The sequence below is a fragment of the Emericellopsis cladophorae genome (genome assembly GCF_022114955.1).
Source record: "Emericellopsis cladophorae strain MUM 19.33 chromosome Unknown NODE_78_length_79612_cov_115_010121, whole genome shotgun sequence".
Classification (NCBI taxonomy): domain Eukaryota; kingdom Fungi; phylum Ascomycota; class Sordariomycetes; order Hypocreales; family Bionectriaceae; genus Emericellopsis; species Emericellopsis cladophorae.
The window spans coordinates 57,589-79,612 of NW_026251003.1; the positions used below are offsets into that span (position 1 = coordinate 57,589).

At 55.5% G+C, this 22,024-nt stretch overlaps 5 protein-coding genes across 5 annotated transcripts; 3 read left to right on the forward strand and 2 right to left on the reverse strand.

Annotated features, from left to right (window-relative positions):
* Window positions 1–464: 464 nt before the first annotated feature.
* Window positions 465–1,648, reverse strand: J7T54_000017 (uncharacterized protein; the record flags this gene model as incomplete). Its single annotated transcript, XM_051510003.1, has 2 exons — window positions 465–1,316; window positions 1,373–1,648. The coding sequence occupies 2 exons, from the start codon at window positions 1,646–1,648 to the stop codon at window positions 465–467; spliced, it is 1,128 nt and encodes a 375-aa protein (XP_051359064.1).
* A 541-nt stretch (window positions 1,649–2,189) lies between these two features.
* On the forward strand, window positions 2,190–5,758 carry J7T54_000018 (Structural maintenance of chromosomes protein-like protein; the record flags this gene model as incomplete). The annotated part of the gene is made up of 4 exons (XM_051510004.1): window positions 2,190–3,467; window positions 3,518–4,367; window positions 4,587–5,328; window positions 5,392–5,758. 4 exons carry the CDS (start codon window positions 2,190–2,192, stop codon window positions 5,756–5,758), a joined length of 3,237 nt encoding a protein of 1,078 aa, XP_051359065.1.
* Window positions 5,759–6,468: 710 nt separating this feature from the next.
* J7T54_000019 (Tip elongation aberrant protein-like protein) lies at window positions 6,469–11,102 on the reverse strand (the record flags this gene model as incomplete). The annotated part of the gene is made up of 4 exons (XM_051510005.1): window positions 6,469–9,952; window positions 10,014–10,281; window positions 10,331–10,709; window positions 10,776–11,102. The coding sequence occupies 4 exons, from the start codon at window positions 11,100–11,102 to the stop codon at window positions 6,469–6,471; spliced, it is 4,458 nt and encodes a 1,485-aa protein (XP_051359066.1).
* Window positions 11,103–13,123: 2,021 nt separating this feature from the next.
* J7T54_000020 (WD repeat-containing protein-like protein) lies at window positions 13,124–17,507 on the forward strand (the record flags this gene model as incomplete). Its single annotated transcript, XM_051510006.1, has 3 exons — window positions 13,124–13,591; window positions 13,642–17,249; window positions 17,297–17,507. The coding sequence occupies 3 exons, from the start codon at window positions 13,124–13,126 to the stop codon at window positions 17,505–17,507; spliced, it is 4,287 nt and encodes a 1,428-aa protein (XP_051359067.1).
* Window positions 17,508–18,145: 638 nt separating this feature from the next.
* J7T54_000021 (aspartyl-tRNA synthetase) lies at window positions 18,146–19,955 on the forward strand (the record flags this gene model as incomplete). Its single annotated transcript, XM_051510007.1, has 2 exons — window positions 18,146–19,186; window positions 19,248–19,955. The coding sequence occupies 2 exons, from the start codon at window positions 18,146–18,148 to the stop codon at window positions 19,953–19,955; spliced, it is 1,749 nt and encodes a 582-aa protein (XP_051359068.1).
* Window positions 19,956–22,024: the final 2,069 nt, after the last annotated feature.

Here is a 22,024-nt window from a genome sequence, read left to right on the forward strand (position 1 = left end):
CAAAATAAGACACCTCCAATGAAACCAAGCCTACGCTTGTCTGTCGGAAGTAAGAAAATTCAGCTCGGCGTCACAAGCAGTATTGACATTAAGGCCCTGCCAGGGTCGGCTTTACCTTGGACCTTCATGTTGCTATCTATCTGAACTTTCCTGGTCTAACTTCCTGTTTGTTGCATACCTGGTACCAGGTGCCTAGTCCTGCATGCAACCGCTACCGATGTCGGCCAAAGAAGACCGTCTACCAGGACAATAGGATTGCTTCATCAAGCTTGCGCAGTGGCAAGAGAAGTCCATGGCAACGTCATGTTCGCAAACAGTCGAGACAAACAAGTTGCTAGCGATCACGCACTCTCCTGCATTGGAGACAAACACCCGCGTCATAGAGAAGTTTGGAATATATATTCGAAAATAATGTCCAAAATATGGTGCCAGGGACTGAGCTCCCGTCCATTAGATTTCCACGTCTATTTCGGCGCTCTGTCGCCCCTTTGAAAGACGAAAAGCGCCTCATCCTTGCCTCCGAAGCTAGGCAGTGGTATTTGAACGACCTTGGTCCAATCCTTATGTTCGTTCGCCATGTACTCGGACATGGTCCACTTCTTGAAGCCCGTGTAGCCGTTGTGGTTTTGCGTACCCACAACTGCTATCGTGTCGCCCTGGTATGCCTTGACGAGGTCGCGGGTGAAGCCACCTTCTGAGCCTCCCCCTATGCTCCCGCCCACCACGGGGTACACCAGCAACAGTACCATGTCTTTCCCATTTTTGTGCTTCTTCAACCACTGCACGCCATCCGAGATGACAGTGTCGTCGACCCAGTTGACCCTCCACTCACTCTGCATGTTGTCGACGGGATTGACCGTCAGCCCATAACGACGCAGCATGTATGCCCAATAACCATTGCCAGAGCCAATATCAGCCACAGTCCTGCCGTTCGAAAGTAGCCTGAGTATTTCCAAAGACTCATGCGAAGGTGTCGCGCAGCCAAAGTGGTGCATGAAAATAGGGAGCACATGGTGACTTCCGGTTCTTCTCTCAGCTGACGGCGACGGTCCACACCACTGTAGAGCCCGGCAAGACCACGCCCAAAAGTCAAAGTATGGATTCTGCGGTGCAGACTTTTTCACCTTTGGTATGGTGAGGGTTGTCTCCCTCGAAGGGTGGATGAAGCGCTTTGAGAGCAGATTCTCTGCAACTTCGGCACGCAACGAGTCTTTCTTGGCATTTGTGCTGAAGTTCTTCAGCGCAGATGAGGTCAGTGTGCCAGGAGCAAAGATTGATACGTAGGCGTCGATATCTGCCTTGGACGGATGCCCTTTCTTGGATAGTAATGTCAACACAGCCCTTGAAGTACGTTCCGTGTTTTGTAACCCACCGATGTTCCGTCTTCGTTGTGGTACCAATCGTGGAGTCCTTTTTCATCCCCAAGCTCAACGATGTGTTGAACTTGTGCGAGCTTCACGCTGACCATCGCATGATAGGTGTATTGATCAACCTCTGCCAGGTCAAAAATGACTCGGCTGGCATTGTACAGGTCATCTTTGAGAAGTAGTTCGTTGGCTTTCTTGAGACGTTCCGAGTCCTCGATGAGGTTGTCCGGCTTGAATTTGGGACTGTCGACGCAGTGGACAAAATGACCTGCGTGCGACATTGTGTCTAGTGAGCGTCAGTGTTTTTGGATCTTCGTCCGTGTGCTGGTGATAGATTGCATTCTCCTTGTCATTACGATGATGTTGACATGAGTCCCGGAGAAGCGGGGCTTGCGAACCACAATATGAACATTAATTTATTCACTCTTGCTCAACGCCATTTTCTCACGAGTAAGGTAGGATGGAATTTGGGACATACTTCTGCAGATTAAGGTGCTGTACGGACTTGCCTGACACGTAAGTGCCTGGTGCTTTGTGTGTGATTTTGGAGACGCTTGCGGAAGTCTGCTAGGTGTGCGCAGGGTAGGCAGGTGCTAATGACGGCAATTGCCGCTAACGCGGCTGGATGTTGGTGCTTAACGCGCTCCCGCACTCACGCAACGCGTCTCCCCCCACGAGGAAAGTTCACGGATCAAGAAACACATACCCACTCACTCAATGCCGGGTGCATGATCGGGTCGAGAATATTTGAACGCCACTGCGCATTCATGTCAGAATTGCATCCACCTCAACATCCCTTTATGCCATTCGAAGAGCGTCCCGATGTCGACCACCCGCCGCCGTTCGCGCAGCGCACTCGAGGAAGATGACAGCGACGTCGACACCGTTGATGGCACGGAGCCCGCATCGCCCAAGAGGATGCGAAGAACAGACTCTATCATCGACGACAATACGCCCGAGCCGAGTGGATATGTGAATGGCGATCGCCAGCATGAAAAGATCGCCAAGGTGTCGGAAGACGACTACGCCCCTGGTGCCATTATCCGCGTCTCCGTCAAGAACTTCGTCACGTACGAAAAGGCCGATTTTTTCCCTGGCCCAAACTTGAACATGGTGATTGGACCGAACGGGACAGGCAAAAGCTCGCTCGTGTGCGCCATCTGCTTGGGTCTAGGCTACACACCAAAACACCTCGGGCGGGCAGGGCTCGTGAAAGAATTCGTGAAGCATGGCAAAGATATGGCCACCATCGAGATTGAACTTCGCAAGCGAGAGAAGGACCGACGAAACTATATCATCAAGGTGCAGATCAGGCGTGAGCAAAACTCGCAGAAGTGGTGGTTGAATGGCAAGGAGTCAAGCCATAAGAATATCCAGACACTGATGCGCGAGCTCAAGATCCAGGTGGACAACCTCTGCCAGTTCCTGCCTCAAGATCGAGTCGTGGAATTCGCGGCTTGCACTCCTGTCGATCTGTTGCACGAAACACTCCGCGCTGCTGCCCCCGAGGAGATGCTCGAGTGGCAGTCTAAACTGCAGGGTCTCCACGCGGAGAAGAAGGAGATGACGGCAACCAACGATGCCGACAAGGATTACCTCGCGAACCTCGAAAATCGCCAGCAAGGCTTGCAGGCTGATGTGGATAGGCTCCGGGAACGAGAGGAGATCCAAAAGAACGTTGATAATCTTAAGTCGGCGCACAAGATGGCACTCTACCAGGACGCGCGCCAAGCTCACGTGGCCGCGAAAGCGAAGCGCGACGAGGCGAAACGGGCACTCAAGCGCCTCGAAGAGAATAGCGGTCCCTCACTGCAGGCTGTGAAAGACAAGCAAGATTATGCCACGCGAGTGCAAGCTTTGATCCCTTTCAGAGAGAATGCGGCGCAACTGGCGAAGCGGGACATCGTGACATTGGCCGCGAAGGTTTCCAGTGCCGCCTCAGAGGTGAAGGATGCCGATCACAGCATTGAAGCGGAGAGGAGCGGCTTCACCAAGCAAAGGAAGGAGATGGGCACAATCAAAGCAACAATCAACAGTATTCAAGCCAAGCTGCGAAAAACACCCCCCCCGAGAGACTGGTCTGATGTCAACCACAAGATTGTAAGTAAGAATTGGATGACATGAGGGCCGACACGCTGACAATTTTGAAGCGCAGCATGTCACATGAAGAGCGAGAGCTCGGTGCTGAAGACGATCGTCTCAAAGCCCAGATCCACAACATTATGGAGGAAGGCAAGGCTAAGAGGCGGGAAATCCAAACGACGGAGAAGAATATTGAATCTTTCAACACTCAGCAAGGGCAGCAAATGGCACTCATGAGACAAAACTTCCCCGAACATGCTAAGGGCTGGGAATGGGTACAGGAGCACCAGAATGAGTTCGAGAAGGAGATCTTTGGGCCGGCCATGATCACTTGCTCAATTAAAGACGAGCGATACTCTGATCAGGTGCAGTCTGTACTTGGCCTAGAGGATTTCACCTGCTTCACCGCGCAAACGACCAACGACTTGACGAAACTCAACGACCAGCTCCTAAGAACCATGAGCTTGAGTGTCGCTACTCGTTCATGCGCAAATCCCCTCTCGTCCTTCAAGACGCCTGTGGCTTTGGAGGAGGCTAGGCGTCTGGGGATGGAAGGCTTCGCCATCGAGTACGTGGATGGTCCTGAGCCCGTCCTGGCCATGCTCTGCGCCAATTCCGGCTTACACAGAGCTGGCATATCATTGCAGGAGCACACCGACCAGCAGTACGAGGCGATTGTGCAGAGCGGTGCGATCAACTCATGGTCTGCCGGAAGGACTGCGTACACTGTTCGCCGCCGGCGCGAATACGGACCTGGCGCTGTGACGACGGTAACGAAACCAGTTAGAGAAGGTCGTTTCTGGAAATCACAGGCTGTCGATTCCGCCGAGCTGAACGAATACAAGCTTCGACTTGCCCAGGCATCGGAAGAGTTTGCACAGCTCAAATCAAAAGCAGCTGACTTCAAAACCCGGAAGGGTGAGATAGAGGAAAAGCGAGTCAATTTGCGCACCGAAATCGTAAGTATCGGGACATGCCGTGCTTCTTGCTGTGGCCATCTAACGATCTCTCCAGGAAACATTACAAGCCGAGAAGAATGAGCTCCAAAGAGAGTGGCAGCGTTTCAATAGCTTGCCAGACCAGCTGGGTAATGATCATCACGGCGTCTCACACGGAACCAGCTAACGCATCGACCAGAGGCTGAGGAAACGAAGAAGAAAAATTGCGAGAATGAAATGACCGCGATCCGCCGTCGTATCGGCGACTTGAATCTGGAGTACGACAAGGCCACCGTCAAACGTGCTAAATTGGCGTTGCAGCACGCAAAAGCCCTTGAGCAGTGCCGAATCGCTCAAGATGCCCTCCTCGAGACAAAAATCTGGCACCTCGAGGCCGAGTCTGATCTAGAGGGCCTGACAGCTCGCAATGCTAGCATCATGCAGCAACTTCAGGACCAGAAAAGTGTCTTTGGCGAAGCTGCCGCAGAGGCTGAGACAGCGCGAACCATGGGCAAGGAGTACCGGGAAGCCGTTGAGATCATGATGGGAGAGAATCCGAGCGAGGAATGGCGTGCTACCATCACCGACCTCTGCCAAGACAAATCGGCACCCGATCTCGTGGTCGAGTACGAAGCTGAAGAATCCAAGCTTGAGCTTATACAAGCTGCCAATCCCAGCATCATGCGGGAGTTTGAGCGGCGGGCAGCCGACATTGAGCGTCTGAAGCGGAAACAAGCCAACTTACAGGAGAAGCTGCAGAGACTCAACGAAGGCATCGAGGCGCTCATGGCCAAATGGGAGCCAGAGCTGGACAATCTGATTGACAAGATCGACAGGGCGTTTGCCCACAACTTTGAGCAGATTCAATGTGCTGGCGAGGTACGCGTCCACAAGGACGACGACTTTGACCTCTGGGCCATTGATATTCTCGTCAAATTCCGGTAAGCCGCCCCCTTAATCCTCTTCTCCCTCGTGGAAGACCACCCGATTCTGACTGCGTCTAGTGAGAGCGAGGAACTCCAGCAACTGACCGCCCACCGTCAGTCAGGCGGCGAGCGCGCCGTGTCCACAATCTTCTACCTCATGGCCCTCCAGTCGATGGCGCAGTCCCCGTTCCGCGTCGTCGACGAGATCAACCAGGGTATGGATCCTCGCAATGAGCGTATGGTCCACGAGCGCATGGTGGACATTGCGTGCAAAGAGCACTCGAGCCAGTATTTCCTCATCACACCCAAGCTGCTGACGGGCCTGCGCTACGATCCGCGCATGAGGGTGTTGTGCATTGCCAGTGGAGAGCACATGCCGGAAGACGGAGAGAGGTGTGATTTCAGAGAGTGCCTCAAGGTGCAGAAGATGTTGCTCCAAGCGTAATCAGTAATAGAAGTCACATCGGTACACACACACAGCCAAGGACGGACATAGACGGAAGTAAAACACAATTGTGAGCGATTTCATATCAACATTGGCCATTTCGTCCGCATTCCACGTTCAGAAAAGACTAGACGGTCTAAAAAAAGTACCAACTTCCGCATCCATTGTACATATATCGCTGCCTCGAGGCACCATGCTGCTGCTGTACACCTTCTCTTCCTCCACTGATGATGAGGGTGCCAGCTATGTGGCCAGCCGAGTTCCAACGCCCGTGAGGTCGCGCAAAAAAGGTTGTATATATGGGTCATTACGAACCAAAGACAACATCGAGAACAAAAACATGAAGCAGGAAACGGGGGAAATAGGAACCGTGTTGTAAATCAGACCTTGCTCAGCAAAGAAAACGGTGACTGTAGCATGAGGGAGAAAATTAGGCATCGTTCATAACGAGCAACAACACGACGAACGTTCGTGAGTAACTGTACGAGCACAGGCTATGCTGGCGAAAGAAAAAAAAAAAAAAAAACCCCAACTCCACTTCGACCGATGACAATTGCTTTCAAAGTGTACAATTCGTGAGAGGCGCCAAGGACGGACACTACCATCGCGCGGAGAGCCCGCACCTGTGGGATTGGGTATAATATGCATCAAAAACGCATTCGCGGTATCCAAAAACGCAAGTGCCACGTTATGGCAAAAGAAAAAAAGACTTAGACGTGGCGGACCTTGTCGACGGAGACGGTGTTCTCCTCCGTGTCGAGTTTCTTCCGCCAGTCCGCGAGACTTTCGCTCAGCCCGTTGTCATCTGCGTCTTTCCTGCCAGAGACGGCGTTGGCGTCGAGATCAAAGTTGGTGCTGAGCCGGTAGTTTTTGTTGGTGGCCTCCCAGTGGGTTCGCAGGGTTTCGAGCTCGCTCGCCAGGCTATCGAGCGCCGCGCTGTTCCTGGCGTTGGAAACCTCATTGCCAGCGTCGTGCAGCGACTCGAGCTCGGAGCTCTCGTTGCGGACATGCCCCATGCTGTGGGCGCCATTGACACCGCCGCCCTGCTCGGAGTTCATGCTGGGGGCTTGCTTGCTTTGGCGACGGTAGTTGTCGACCGAGTGCTCGACCTGGTCGAGGAGCAGGGAGACCTTTTGCTCTGCATCATAAGCACGCTGCTCGAGAAGCGCATTCTCAGAACGAAGCTGCTCAAACTGCGTCTTGTGGGAACCGAAATCCTTGGTGACCTGCTCGCCGTGCGTCAAAGCCTCATCGCGTTGGCGCTGGACGGCCCTGAGCTCTGTGCGGACAGTCTCCAGCTCTTTCTCGAGATGGACACCAGACTCGCGAAGCTCACTCTCCAGACCCTCAATTCTCTTCTGCAGGGCCACGCGCTCAGCCTCCCAATCAGCGGCTGCCGCGTTCGCCTGGCCATCAGACTGCAGGCGGCCCTCTAGCTCCTCAATGTCGGATTTGAGCTGTCCGTTCTCAGTCTTGTATCGGTTAAGCTGCTCTTTGAGCTGCTTTAGCATTTGTTCGGTTCCCTTAACGTAATGGACAGCTGACCGGTAGTCGTTCTCAAGTTGCGACAGTTTCTCGCGGTACATGGTGTCCGCTTCTTGCTGTTGGACAGCAAAGGCCTGTTTGGACTCTTCGTGCGCTGCATGAGCGCCAGCCAGCTGCGACTCGAGCTCCTTCAGTCGGCCCTGCTCAGGAGAGCTTGTGCGGGGGCTGGCGAGACCGCGGGCCCGAACAGCGGCAGTCGGACTGATACCACGCTCGCTGAGGATGTTCTTGAGTGCGCTATGCTGCACCGTCATCGCATTGGTCTCCAACTGCTGTGCGGCCAGGCGATTCTTGAGATCCGTGTTGAGAGCCTGAAGCTGCTGCGTGTCCTTGAGAGCGGACTGCAGTTGACGGCGGATGCCCACTCCCTCGCGACTGGACTGTTCTTGGTACTGCTCCAGTCCAGCGATGCGCTCCTCCGCACTTCGTAGTTTGTCGGCTGCGGCATCGGCTTCCCGCTGGTATTGCTTGACCAAGTCATTGGATGTCTGAACCTGTTTTTGCAGTGCGAGGACACGGTCACTCTCGGCCTTGCCAGACTTGCCTTCATCGCGAACAGAAATCTTGTCAAGGCCGGCGATGACCGCCTCACGATGCGTTTTGGCCTCGTGGGCATGTCGCTCCGCCAGTTCCTCGGCATCCCTGAGGCGCTGTGTGACTGCAGCCAGCTCTGCAGTGCGAGCCTCAAGCTCCGCTTTAAGCTTGTTGTATTTGCTCTCCAACACCTCGCACTGCGCCCGCTCCTCATTCAACTTGGTCTGTAGGTGGGCTTTGCCGTCCTCAGAGGATGCAATGGCGGCTCGGAGAGAGACAAAGGTGGCATCATGGTCCTCCGAGGAGCCCTTGACGTTCTCATATTTCGAAACGACATCGTCCTTCTCAGCCTTGAGCAACTCCAACGAGGCAATGGCTTCGGCGGAGGCAACAGACTTCTCGCGCGCCTCTCGCTGAGCGGCATGTAGTTCAGCCTTCAGGCGCTCCACCTCGGTAGAAGTTTGCTGCTTGTAGGTCTCTAGAGCCGTCATTCTCTTCTCGGCAGCGTTGGTCGTGTCGTCGGCAAGTTTCCTCGCCTTCTTCTCATTATTCAAATCAGCGCGAGCTTGAGCCAGCTGGCTCTGTAGCTCCTTCTGATATTGAAGCGCCGCCCCAAGCTTCCTCTCCATCTCTCCCGTCCTGAAGCTGGCATCTGCAGGGGTGAAAGTTTGGTCCGCACTGGCATCACCCAGCTGAGAAGCTAGCTTGGCCTTGGCGTACAGTGCTTCTTGAACAGCGGCATCCCGTTGCCGTTCCACCTCGGCGATTTGCTTTGAAGCCACGGTTGCTTGCTGGTCTATGGCGCCCTGGACCTTGGCGAGCTCGGTCCTCATGGCCAACAGAGCTTCGATCAGTGGTCGATCCTCATCATCGAAAGTTTCCGGAATCTTGCCGTCTAGCACAGGGCTCGACGTGCTAGGAACGAACCCGCCTTTTCGGGCGAGTTCCAGCTCCGAAGCATACCAAGCATTTCGATTCCGAGCAGAGTCCAGCTCTTTGAGTAGTACAACGGTCTGCGAGTTGCGGCCCGATGATCTTCTCGACAGGGGGTTACTCGGTTGGCGGGTAGGCGGAGGAGGAGATGCAGGTGGCTGCATAGCCTTGAGGCCAGGCTCGATGGCGCTGTCGACAGATGCTTTACTACCAGTCTGGCGGGCCTGAGACCTTGACGTATCGGAACTCTCCTGTCTTGGAGCGCTCTTGGTTTGTTGCGCTTGCGATTGCTGTGTTGGCGTGCTGCGCCCGTTCATACCAACGCCAACGGGGGGCGGAATGACTGGTTCATTCTCCATGATAGGCTCCCTGGTGATAGGTGAGTTCTGGTTGGAGCCAATCAATGGCGATCCAGCCGGCCCAGCACGGTCTGCAGACGGCCCACGTACTCTGCCGATTGCCGATGCTTGCTCGCCAGGGCGCATAGGTACAGGGCCGGATGGAGGTGGTCCAGCTGCGCTCGGTGCAATCCGTGGGAGTTTGGAGCCTGGCCCACCAACGACCCCTTGGAACCCCTGAACACCAGCTTCGGCATAATGTGGTGGCGGTGTACGATGACCATTTGGCGGCGTTCCTGCGTTGTTGGTAACCCCAATAAGCCTGCGCTGGTCAGGTCCATTGGAGCCGTCTCGAGTCGAGCCGATGCGAGCGGCATTCGAACCGTCAGATACGCTGGGGCGCCTTCCTTGACCGTGTGGCAGGCGTTGTTGTTGCGACTGTTGGTTGTCGGATGGATACCTGATCTTGGTGGTGTCGAGGACGTAGAGAATTCCCAAGTCATTGGCGGACGAAGTCGCTGAGCTGGGCTCGCCTCCGACTGTAACGATAGACTTGCCCACGGTGGTCATGCTGTGGCCGGAGCGCGGCGAGGGCGAGGGGCCCATGTTCTGGAATGTATACCACCTGCGGGTCGAGATTCGAAAGGCCGCCAGGTCACCAAGATCGGTACCCTCCTCAGTCCGCCCACCGAAGATGTACATGACGTCGTCCACCAAGGCTGCCGCATGCCCTTCGCGCGCAGCTGGAATGTAACCTATACAGTCAAGTTGGGCCCACTGGTTGAAGGCTGGATCATAGCACCAAACATCGTTGAACCACTGGATGCCGTTTGTGCCGCCGAATCTGGGATCATGTCAGATCAGATGGTCGACGGGGATCGAGTGTAGCTCGCAGTTCCACTCACAGGTACATCTTGTCGTTGTATGTGATCACCGAGTGATTTGTCCTAGCAGCCGGGGTGTTCTGGGAGCTGTCGCCATGCAGCAAGATTTCCCAGCGGTTATTGGGCAATTGGAGCTGGTTCAAATCGAACGCCGACATGTCGTTCATGAACTCATTCTCGACCTGTCCGCCAAAGATGTAAATTTTGGAACCGATGATATTCAGAGAATGACCATAGCGACCAGACGGACGGGGTCCGGCAGGTAGAGCTCGCGACCATTGACGTGTAGCTGGAGCATGTTAGCGTGGCTACGCAGCATGCCACCTCGTGCGACTCACAAGTGTTCAACAAGTATAGGGTCTCATCCAAAACGTCTGACTCGTCGATTTTTGTATCACCGCCGTAGACGATAAAGGCATTGCCCACCAACAGGCTCGAGTGGCCAACTCTTGGGCCGGGACCCTCGGCTGTGGTAGCAAGCGGGTAGCAAGCCATGTTCCCGCCAGCCTCGATCATCCACAGATCACCTTTGACGGTGGAACTATTGATCAAGCCACCCATCATGTATATGTCACCTTCCTTTGACGATATCGAGTTGACGGCTGCGCCATAGCGAGGGAACGGTGAAGGGTGCGACGACGTGTATGTGAGTCGGCGCTGAGACCAAGGGTACAGAGACGCATTGTTCATGGCGGGCGGAGGCGGCCCATTGCGAAGCTGCACGTTGACAAGACAGTCAGAAACAAATACTGTATCATTATTTGGCTAGTGAAGATGACTTACCGGTAGATCGCTTTGCGGTTGAGCCTGTCGCTGCTGCTGGACTAGCGGCTGAGCGAGTTGCGGTGGCAGCTTCGGGTTGTCTATGCTCCCGCCCCTGCGTTCGTGTGTTCCCCGGTCGGGACTGTTGGGCATGCCTTCGGTCTCGATTGAGTTCTTCTCAACCGAGTTGAGGCTCCCTGTAGGCGTTGCGCGATGTTGCGATGAGCTCTTCTCAGACGCCGGTCCGCGACCGGCGGCATTCTGTGGTGATCCTTGTCCTGCGCTGCCATCGCGACTCGCTAACGATCGGTCCTGGTTCTTTTTCGATTTGGAGAAGAGAAACGCCATGGCTGACGACAGCCGCTGTGCGGCGCTCGTAGATCAACTATCAAGGCTATGCACGTCGTTGTTGGGCGATGCGCTTGATGCTTGTCGCTGCGGGTGCGGACACGCAAGGCAAGTTTGTACGGAGTAGCAGACGGGTCGGTCGCACGGTCGAAGGCGGAAAAGGAGTGCAGCAACGGGACGGTGGATGGAACGCTCGACCGACGATGGACTTGCTGAAAGAGGGCTGGTAGCAAGGCGAGTCGGTAATGAGGAAGTGGTGTTCTTGCTCCAAGTCTGAGGATGGCTGGGAGTTCTGCTGGTGCTGGTGGAGGCTTCAGGGGTGAACGTCCCGAAATTTCTGGCAAGGTCAGCCTCCCATCCTTTTCGGGGATCCAGCCAGGTCTACGCTACCAGGATGACGGCGGCAGTTGGCGGAAGCGGAAGAGTTGCTTGATACTTTTAAATGGAGCAGAAGAATACACACAGACTGGGCAGACACGCAGTGTTAAGGACGGCGCCGCTGCGAGCAGGGCAGAAAGTGAGGCGCATCGACTCGCGATGTTGGTGAAGAATGGGTGAACGGACAGATGGTGGATGAACAGAGCACGAAGCGCAATAATTACCAGGTACGGATTGCAGCACAAGGGGCGCCGCCAGTGCAGCAGATTACTTTCCTACTTACTACGTAGTACGTACGTACTTTACCCAACATGGCAATGTCCAGGAGTTCAGGACGGTTGTTGAACTTGTTGGTGGGCAGGCTTGAAGCCAGCCCAGAAGGCCAGGCAGCGTACACTATATTCCAGGTCACTTGCACGCCCGGTAGGTGCTGTGCTCACTGTGATGTGAGGACTGGCAGCACTGGATCGCAAACGCCAGGCACCACCCGCCCAGAACTTCCGGGTTGAGCTAGCGTGCAGCCGTGCGCTGTGGCCCCAGCCAATCGAAGCCAGCCGCAGTAATGTCAGGGGGCGGGACCCGCCCAGTCTGGGAATTGATGTGTCCAATGAGTGGACCTCGAGTCGCTGGTGACCCACCCAGTCAACCACTGCATCAGCTGTCACTCAGGGCAATTTGACTGAGCTGGGAGTGCTCACATTGTCTCATTGCCCGGCCTCACCAGGCTTGGGAATGCACACCAGCCACGTTGACTTTACGAGTACGGAGTATAGCGGACGGGCTGCAGGGGCAGAATGAAGTGGCCTTGGCAGACAGTGGTTTCAAGATTCCTTCCATTGATATATCCGGGCTGCCATTGCAGAGAGCAAGCAAGGGGTTGGTAGTCATTTATGTGTGCTTTTAGGCCAACACTCGAAAAATAACACATAGCAAGGAGACGATTATCCGCTGCTAGATTGATGACCATCACTCTTTTTACTTGCTTGTATTTGTAATGCTTGCCCATCAGAAGCGCGCATCTAGATAATGTCGGCAACAATTTCATAGCAAGTTTGAGCGTGATGTAGGTTAGGTGTCGCAGCCCAGTCACTTGGGGTACTATGTGCCTCACTTGACTGCTAGACCAGTGAGCCATGGCGAACATGCTTCCCAAGGCCAACAATGTATGTTGGCGCATTGCTGATACCTTGAAAATGCTTCCAAGTCTATTGCTTGGTATTACTAGTAGTATTCATGCAGTTGTTCTTGATGAGTGTACCTCATGAGCTCGCTGACGAATGAGGGTCCAGCCAGTCGTCATAACAAGTTCGAGTACTCCGTAAGTAGGTAATCAGGTCTGGGCTGGGCTGGACTGGACCAGAAACTCAACTTCTAACTTCGGACCAAAGTAAACGTTTTGCAGCCGCGCACCGACTTTTGACTTCCCTAAACTGGTCGCATGCTTCTCCATTTCTGCAACTCTTCTTGCCCTGGTTGATCGCATGCGCTTGATTCCCCGCAGCAGGCGAGCCATTCGTTCTTGCGACATGCATGCGTTGTGCGACTGAGCTCTCATCATGACGACCGCGTCTGCGCAGACGCCTCCAGCACCGCAACCACAGCACTCCTCCCGTCGCAACGCTGCCGCCTCATCAAAACCCCAAATGCTGGACCATACACAGCGCTCCTCCTTCGCCTCGCAAGCGGATACGATACGAGATGCGAGCTCTGGCCAAGGTGGCGCCACGAGGAGGACGTCTCGCCAGGATATGAATGGGACGTCTTCCCAGGGCAATGGCTCGATCAACGGAGAGACATCGCGGTTCCGCACGAGACCTCTCGGCAGCTATGGCGATGACAACGGATCAAATGACGAGGACGAGCGAAGACCGACGAGCGCCCCTGGACGAGAGAACGACAACGCCATCACACGCGAGGCGCGGGACGATCTAGGCTCCGCGCGCCCTATGCGACCGGGCAAGCCCCAACTTTTAAGATCGAAGAGTGAATTTGGACCTCGGCCGGTTCCGCGAGACGACACGCAACCCGAACAGGACCTGTCGGACTGGGGCGCGCGGCATGGCTTCGAAGACCACTATCAATCGGAGCAGATCATATCGCAGCTTGCTAATGTAGGTACTAGCCAGGACTCACTGGTGGCTGTACTGACTGGCTTCATCAGAATTGGTGCATGTATTTTGCCGAAAAACGACACGAAACGACTGGCAAGCCCGGAGCGCTGCCGTACGAGCTGCAGGAATGGCGACAGCGCGATCGGCTCAAGACTGTATCGGCTGCTTTGGCTGTCTGTCTCAACATTGGTGTCGATCCCCCGGATCAGCTCAAGACAAATCCGGGAGCAAAGCTGGAGGCGTGGACGGATCCCACCCTACCCCCAGCCCAGAAGGCTCTGGAGAACATAGGAAAGGCCTTGCAGGCTCAGTACGAGAACCTGGCCATCAGAGCGCGTTACAAGCAGTACCTAGATCCCTCGGTGGAGGAAACCAAGCGGTTCTGTATTTCTCTGCGCCGCAATGCCAAGGAGGAGCGAGTTCTGCTGCATTACAATGGACACGGCGTGCCGAAACCCACGGCATCGGGGGAAATTTGGGTCTTTAACAAAACCTACACCCAGTACATTCCGGTGTCGCTGTTCGACTTGCAGCATTGGCTGCAAGCCCCGACGATATTTGTGTGGGATTGCTCCGAGGCGGGCAACATCCTGAACAACTATCACCGGTTCATCGACAAGCATGAGGAAGAGGAAGAGAAGGCTCACCAGGAGAATCCAGCCCACGAAAAGATCAACTTCAGGCCCTACATTCACCTGGCTGCCTGTTCCGTCAAGGAGCAGCTGCCGACAAATCCCCGTCTACCAGCCGATCTGTTCACAGCGTGTCTCACGACGCCTATCGAGATGGCTCTATGGTTCTTTGTACTGCAAAACCCGCTCAAGACCAGCATCACTCCTGAGAGGGCCAAGGAGTTGCCGGGCCGTCTGCAGGAAAGACGCACACCGCTGGGGGAGCTTAACTGGATCTTCACTGCCATCACCGATAGCATCGCTTGGACATCGCTTCCTCGAGATGTGTTCCGAAAGTTCTTCCGCCAGGACCTCATGGTAGCAGCCTTGTTCCGCAACTTTTTGCTGGCGCAGCGAGTCATGATTGTCTACGGCTGCCATCCCCAGTCGTACCCTGTATTACCGGATACCCACCAACATCCGCTGTGGCAGACATGGGACCTCGCTGTGGATATGGCCTTGGCCCAACTCCCCATGCTTGAGAAGAAGGAATCGGACGGCATCGAGTACGAGTATCAACCTTCGACCTTCTTCACCGAGCAGCTGACTGCCTTTGACGTCTATCTCGCAAGAGGCGATGCCCTGGCGCAACGGCCCCCTGACCAGCTGCCCGTCGTTCTCCAGGTGCTGTTGAGTCAGCAGCATAGAGTGCGCGCACTCGTGCTGTTGGGAAGATTCCTAGACTTGGGACCCTGGTCTGTTCAGTTGGCCTTGAGCATAGGCATCTTCCCGTACGTCCTGAAACTTCTCACGTCAGGCGCCAATGAGTTGAAGGCTGTCATGGTCTTCATCTGGTCAAGGCTCATAGCCGTCGACATTTCCTGCCAGGCTGACTTGATAAAAGACAATGGCTACAACTACTTTGCCCAGATCCTCAAACCATCAGAGCACCTGCCCGTGGTCGACGATTCAGAACACAAGGCAATGTGCGCTTTCGTGCTTGCGATGCTGTGCAAGGACTACAAAAGCGGGCAGGTCGTGTGCAACCAGACAGACATTATGACATACTGCTTGGAGCATCTCCATAACCAGCAGAACCACCTGGTCAGGCGGTGGGCATGCCTTTGCCTTAGCCAGCTTTGGCGAGACCTCCCGGAGGCCAAGTGGAGGGGAATACGCGAGAACGCCCACGTCAAGTTAGCATACCTGGCCAAAGACCCCAACACTGAGGTGCGCGCCGCCATGATCCACGCGTTGACGACATTCCTCGGCATTCCCGATTTGACAGAAGAGGTGGCCAGAATTGAAGAGGCGGTTGCGTGGACGATTCTCGACATGGGCAACGATGGCTGTCCCATTGTGCGCAAAGAATTCCTGGTCTTCCTGTCGCACTTTGTCGTTCGCTTCGAAAGCAAGTTTGTTGTTGCAGCCTACGAGCAGCTTCTCGAGGAGAAAGACTATCTGCAGTACCCTGCTCAAAGCAGTGACTTTGACCACAAGCCAGGTCTGCACTATGCTCGTCCCGAGAATCGCGACGAGACTGGCGGTGTCAAGCCTGACGCACAGGGCTTCTCCTACAATACGGTGTACATGGCCTGCTGGAAACATGCCCTCATTCTGAGTGTCGATCCTCACCCGGAAGTGCAAAGGTCAGCATCTATAATTGTCGACTACGTCCACCACGCGATCGCGCAGTCTGCCGTGGGCTCTGTCGCCTCTGGCCTCATGGCTGACATTCAGTGCCGGGCGCAGCGGCAGGCAAGCAGAAATGCTGCCAGCTACAGCCAGAAGATGAGCACGACCAGCGGGGGCAGCACCCCGCCGCTACCGTCTCCAGGCATTCTGCGTCGCACGGCGAGTCTGCTGTTCCCTTCTCTTGTCGGTGTGGACGAGAAGCCAAGCACGGGGATCACGTCTTCGACGCCCAGGTCTTCCAATCCCAAAGCCGTACATCCCTCGCAGGCAGCTGCACCGCCTGAGCAGAATGACGGGTCCAGCTCGCTGGGACCGTATCATGTGTGCCGGGAACCCATGTCTGGTGCCTTTGAGGAGCGAGACCTCTCGCTAGCGCCATCATTGCCACTGACCAGTGGGTTCTTGGACTGGTCCACGGAATACTTTAGGGAGCCGCAAATGAAACCGACAGAAGCTGACGAGCCGGGAAGCACAGAGTACAACGAACGATTATGGAGGCGATCCCGGAACGAGACCATCCTCCGCGATACCCAGCCGCTCAAGCAGTTTGCGGGGACGCATCGCTGGAATAATCAACTTGGCATCGTCAACAATGGTTCGCAGCCGTCGAGGATGACGTTCCATCAATTTGAGGACCACCTGGCCGTGTCCGACAACGGCAACACCGTCAACGTGTGGGACTGGAAGAACCATAATCGGCTGAGTCGCTTCAGCAACGGCAACCCAGAGGGCTCCAGGATCAGCGATATGAAGTTCATCAACGAGGACGACCAGGCCATGTTGCTAATGACAGGATCCTCGGATGGTGTGGTCCGGGTATATCGCGATTACAATTTTGATAGCAAGATTGAGCTGGCAACTGCATGGAGAGCCTTGACCGACATGGTGCCAAGCAACGTCAACTCAGGCATGGTGTTTGACTGGCAACAAGTGACTGGTCGCGTGCTGGTCGCTGGAGATGTGCGCGTCATCCGTGTATGGCACGCTGCTCACGAGATGTGCCTGATGGATATTCCCGCTCGCTCGGGATCGTGTGTCACGTCGCTCACATCTGACCAGATGACGGGTCACTTATTCGTCGCTGGGTTTGGCGACGGTGCCGTGCGGGTCTTTGACACCCGTGCTCGACCTCAGGACTCCATGGTGCGCAAGTGGAAGGACAACTCGGATCGCCAATGGATCAAGAGCGTACACATGCAGCGAGGCGGCCAGCGAGAGCTCCTGAGCGCGAGCCGCAACGGCAAGGTCAAGGTCTGGGACATTCGTATGGACTCTCCCTTGCATACATTCCAGGCGACACGGGACACTCTCCGCACGGCCAGTGTCCACGAACATCTTCCTGTCTTTGCTGTGTAAGTCAACAGTGTGTGCGTTTGTGAGCGCAAGCTAACAGTGTAAGGGGAACATCGGCGCATGCCGTCAAGGTGTTCAATCTCGACGGAATGGAGCTCTCTCGCCTTGAGCCGTACTCGAGCTTCCTGCAGCAGAGTCGCGGCTCGCCGATCTCGTCGACCGCATTCCACCCCCATCGCCCAATTCTCGGCTGTGCCGCCCGCGGCGACCATCACATCAACCTGTTCACATGCGACCAGGAGCCCCTGACGAGGTAGAGCCCCTTCAGGAACAGACCGTCCTCGCTACAGACGATCACCGACACGGAGGAGGAGCAGAGCAGTTTCATCGTGCTTTGAGATTGGCGCTTGATCTTACACAATTGTAATTTAGGGGCATTGATGCATGGTCACGTTTAGCGAAGGAGACGTGACAGATGGTGGCATGGCGTTATCTGGCGACCCATTTTGGTTCGATGTTGATCTCGATACACTGGATTCTAGCGGGTGTGGAAGTGGTTTTTTTTTCCCTTGCTTAGATACTTAATTAATCAGCATTTGGATGACAGCATGTTTGGGGTTTGGCACTTCTTTGACCCGCCCACATGATGAAGCTATTTCAATGTTAGTGTCTAGATGCAAATCATGTGCGCACACTAACAGACGCCACCCCTCTATGGCGGTTTGGCGGGGTTGACTTTGCACCCGCGCCTGCCCCGCCATGTCATGCCATGGTTTTTTGTACTGTTGCAGTCAGTTGCATCAATCGGCCAAGAGTCATCATTCATTCCCCTTTCTCACCTCGCCCTCGATTTGCTCTCGTGACGACCACGAATTAATACGGGTCAGCCTTCCCCACCGGCTCTATCAACTACTCCCACTTCGCACGCAGCATCTGAAAACCCAGAACCGCAACCATGGCCGACAAACCGACTGAACCCGCCCCCGAGAACCCTCCCGCTGCTGCTGCCCCTGCTGGCGGCGAAGAGGGCGGCGAAGCTGGTCCCTCCAAGAAGGCTCTCAAGAAGGCCGAAGCCAAGGCTAAGAAGGAGGCCGAAAAGGCCAAGCGCGCTGCTGAGCACGCAGAAAAACAGGCCGCCGCCAAGGCTGCCGCTGGCAACACCGAAGATCTCGCCAAGGACAACTACGGCCCCGAGACGAAGGCGACAAAGGTCGATGCCGAGCGCGTACACCTCAAGGACCTGGGCGAGCAACACCTGGGCAAGACCATCAAGCTGAGGGGATGGATCCAGAACTCAAGAATGCAGGGTGCCAAGATGTGCTTCGTGGAGATCCGCGAGGAGAGGAACTGGGCGATCCAGGGTGTCCTCGCCGCCAGCGCCGAAGGCAAGCCCGTGAGCCGACAGATGGTCAAGTGGGCCGGCGGTCTCAACCTCGAGGGATTCGTGCTGCTCGAGGGCCGCGTCGAGAAGCCCCTCGACCCCGTCAAGAGCGTGCGCGTGAGCGGCTACGAGCTGCACATTACAAAGTGCTACCTCATCTCCCCCGGCCCCGAGGTTCTGGGCATGACTTTTGCCGTGGCCAACAAGGCCGTCACCAACTTTGACGACGAGGACGCCGCGCCCGCCGCCACGGGCGTCGAGGAGGTCAAGGACGGCGTGGCGAACCTGAGCGTCGAGGGCGTGGCGGGTGCCAGCATGATCACGCACCTGAACAACCCGGCCATGCACAAGCGTGCTCCTGTGCAGCAGGCCATTGCTGATATCCGCATGGTGACTCGTAAGCTGTTCGCCGAGTACCTCGAGGCGCGCGGCTTCAACCAGTTTGAGCCCCCGTGCCTCATTGGCGCTGCATCCGAGGGTGGCTCCAACGTCTTTGGCATGACCTACTTTGACAAGCAGGCATACCTTGCACAGTCACCCCAGTTCTACAAGCAGTACGAGATTGCTGGCGGAAGGAAGCGCGTGTTCTCCATCGGACCTGTATTCCGTGCCGAGGTAGGTTTTCTTCCTCGATTAACCCCCGACGCAATGGGACAGACAGACTAAAGAATACTAGAACTCGAACACGCCCAGGCACATGACCGAGTTTACCGGTCTCGATCTGGAGATGGAGATTGAGGAGTCATACACCGAAGTCATCGACATGCTCGAGGGCGTCCTGCTCTTCATCCTGCGCAACCTGCGCGAGAAGTGCGCCGACCAAATCGCCATTGTCCGCTCCGTGTACCCATCGGAGGACTTTGCGTTCCCCGAGCCCGGGAAGGAGGTCCGCCTGACCTTCGCCGAGGGCCAGGCACTCCTTCGCGCCGAGGGCCCCGAGGAGTTCCGCAACGTGACCGACCACGAGGACATGTCGACGGCCCAGGAGAAGGCCCTCGGCGCCCTGGTCCGCAAAAAGTACGGCACCGACTTTTACGTCCTGGACAAGTTCCCCCAGGAGGCACGACCCTTCTACGCCCTCGAGGACCCCGAGAACCCCGAGATCACCAGGTCCTTTGACTTTATGATGCGCAACCAGGAGATCCTGTCCGGCGGCCAGCGTATACACGACCCCAAGGTGCTGGAGGCCCGCATCCGCAGGAAGGGCATCGACCCCAACTCGCCCGGCATCAAGGAGTACGTCGACGTCTTTCGTAGCTGTGGCGTTCCTCCTCACGGTGGCGGCGGCATCGGCTTGGACCGTGTGGTCGCTTGGTTCTTGAACTTGCCCAGTGTGCACCTGGCGAGCTTCTATCCCCGTACCCCCAAGAGACTGGCGCCATAGACGATGTGTGTAGACATTGATAGACACACTGTAATGACAAATGCAAGAGATGACGGAACCTCGCTCACAGATTCTAACCTTTGGGAACTCTGGCACTTCAAAGTTCGCCGTGCTGTGGTGAGCATGAATTGTGAGCTGGACTAAGGAACCAGTGCTCGACGAGTGGCTACTTTGTTTTATTCTGGCTTGTGTTAACAAGGAAACACTTTCAAGGATCGTGCCATTTGCTTCATCATCTGTGTGGCCATTTCGACAGGTGAAGTTGCCCCAGCGTACATAGGCGCGGCGTCTCTTGTCCGCCCTTTGCGTCTCGTTCGTACCTCTTCTTTGATAACAGAGCCCTCTATAAGCTTTAGGTTGGGCTAGCGGGACCTCGGCTATTGCGCCCTTTTTGAATATTGGGGGGGTCTTCGTCCCGGTTGCCGATTTCTCTTCTTCGAGGAAGATTCAGAGACATCACAGCTCGACTAGGAGGGTCAAGACGGCATCACATGCATCGATCTCAGCCGATTGAGCGTGTCCACAGAAAATACTGCTAGTTATTCCGCATTCTTTTACAAAAAAAAAAAAAAAAAAAAGTGATACGCCATCCAAGCAAGGGTATTGCGAGCGTGGTTGCCGCATCCGAGCCATCGTCGTACTGGTGTGTGCCGCGTGTTAGATATGTAGAGGAAGTCTAATAGGCGGTGGACTCGTAAGCGCCATGAGTAGCATAGAGTTTACAGTTTCGTCTATCTGCCAATCAGGCGTGACAGCAAGGACGAGGATTATGCTCTGTACGCGTACCGCATTTTGCCTTTGACGCCTTTGACGGTGATATGTCTCGAAGAAGCTGGAGCCTCCCCCCCCCGCCCCTCCGCAATATCTCCTACGTCGGTTTGATGCGCCACTCCACTGTACTTTCCAGTAGGACTGATGAATCGGCTCGCTTCGGAGAGTAAGTAATGTACCGCCGCACAACGAGCTCCAAGCAAGCATGGGTTGCCCGCGCGCTTGTTGCGAACAATCCGGCAGTCACAGCTGGTCAAAACAGTTGCTTCCCTTGACAGTGGGCTTGAATAGTTAGCACTGGAGTTGGTGAGAGACCGCGGAGCCCATCGACCTCATCCATTTCGACGATGTCCTTTGGTGTTGCCCGTGCGGATATTGATTTCGAGCAGAAATGGATGCCTTCTCGGGGTTGCGCCATCGCATGAAAAAGCAACGACAGATGAGCATATGCACTGGGCAAGCTCGTTTGGAAGAAGCCAACCAGGAATCAATGAATGACTCGTTGAGCTGTTGGTAGTTGCATCGAGTCGTGGCAGCTACAGCTAACAAGAGTCTAGGGTAAGGTAAGGGAAGTACGTGGTTAAGTTAGTTCCAGGACTTCAGGGAACCCAGCAGTTATGCTCGTACGTGGTAATTACGTTGTTAACCTCAGACTGTTGCAGTGATTAACAATGCTCCTAGTGCTTGTAAGTTGTACTGTCGTCACTTGCACTTCATTTGCTTTAAGATGCGGACGGATACTGGGTGTGTAGACCTTCTCCCGACAATGTTTGAGTTTCACGCGCGCGCATGCATTTTAGCCTGAGCTCGAGGCGGCATGCGCTGTGGGGGATCCGCAGTGACCATACGGCGGCAGAGTGATGGTTATGGAACGGTAGCATGCAGTAGCCGGCACATCACGGACGGGCGGGGGCATACGGAGTACTGCGAAGAGTCGAAGACGGTAACTTTTGTCGAATGATCTGAGCCTGGTGCGACAATCTTATTCATGCCAGCGTGTTCAACGTATCGTGCCGGCGTCGATGACTGCTGGACTTGCAGGTTGTGCACCTCTGCCACCTCAGCGGCACAGCCTCCAGGCCATGTCAATGCACACCCAGTGTGCATTAGCCATGTCAGCTACCCGCCTGGAGTCCTGGATATGTCCCGCCCCATGCACTCAGCCCAGCCATCCACACCAGGCACTCCAGTCATATTCCTTCCCTCCATCGCTTCGGACCCCTGGGGGGGGGGGGGGGGGGGGGGGGGGGGGGGGGGGGGGGGGGGGGGGGGGGGGGGGGGGGGGGGGGGGGGGGGGG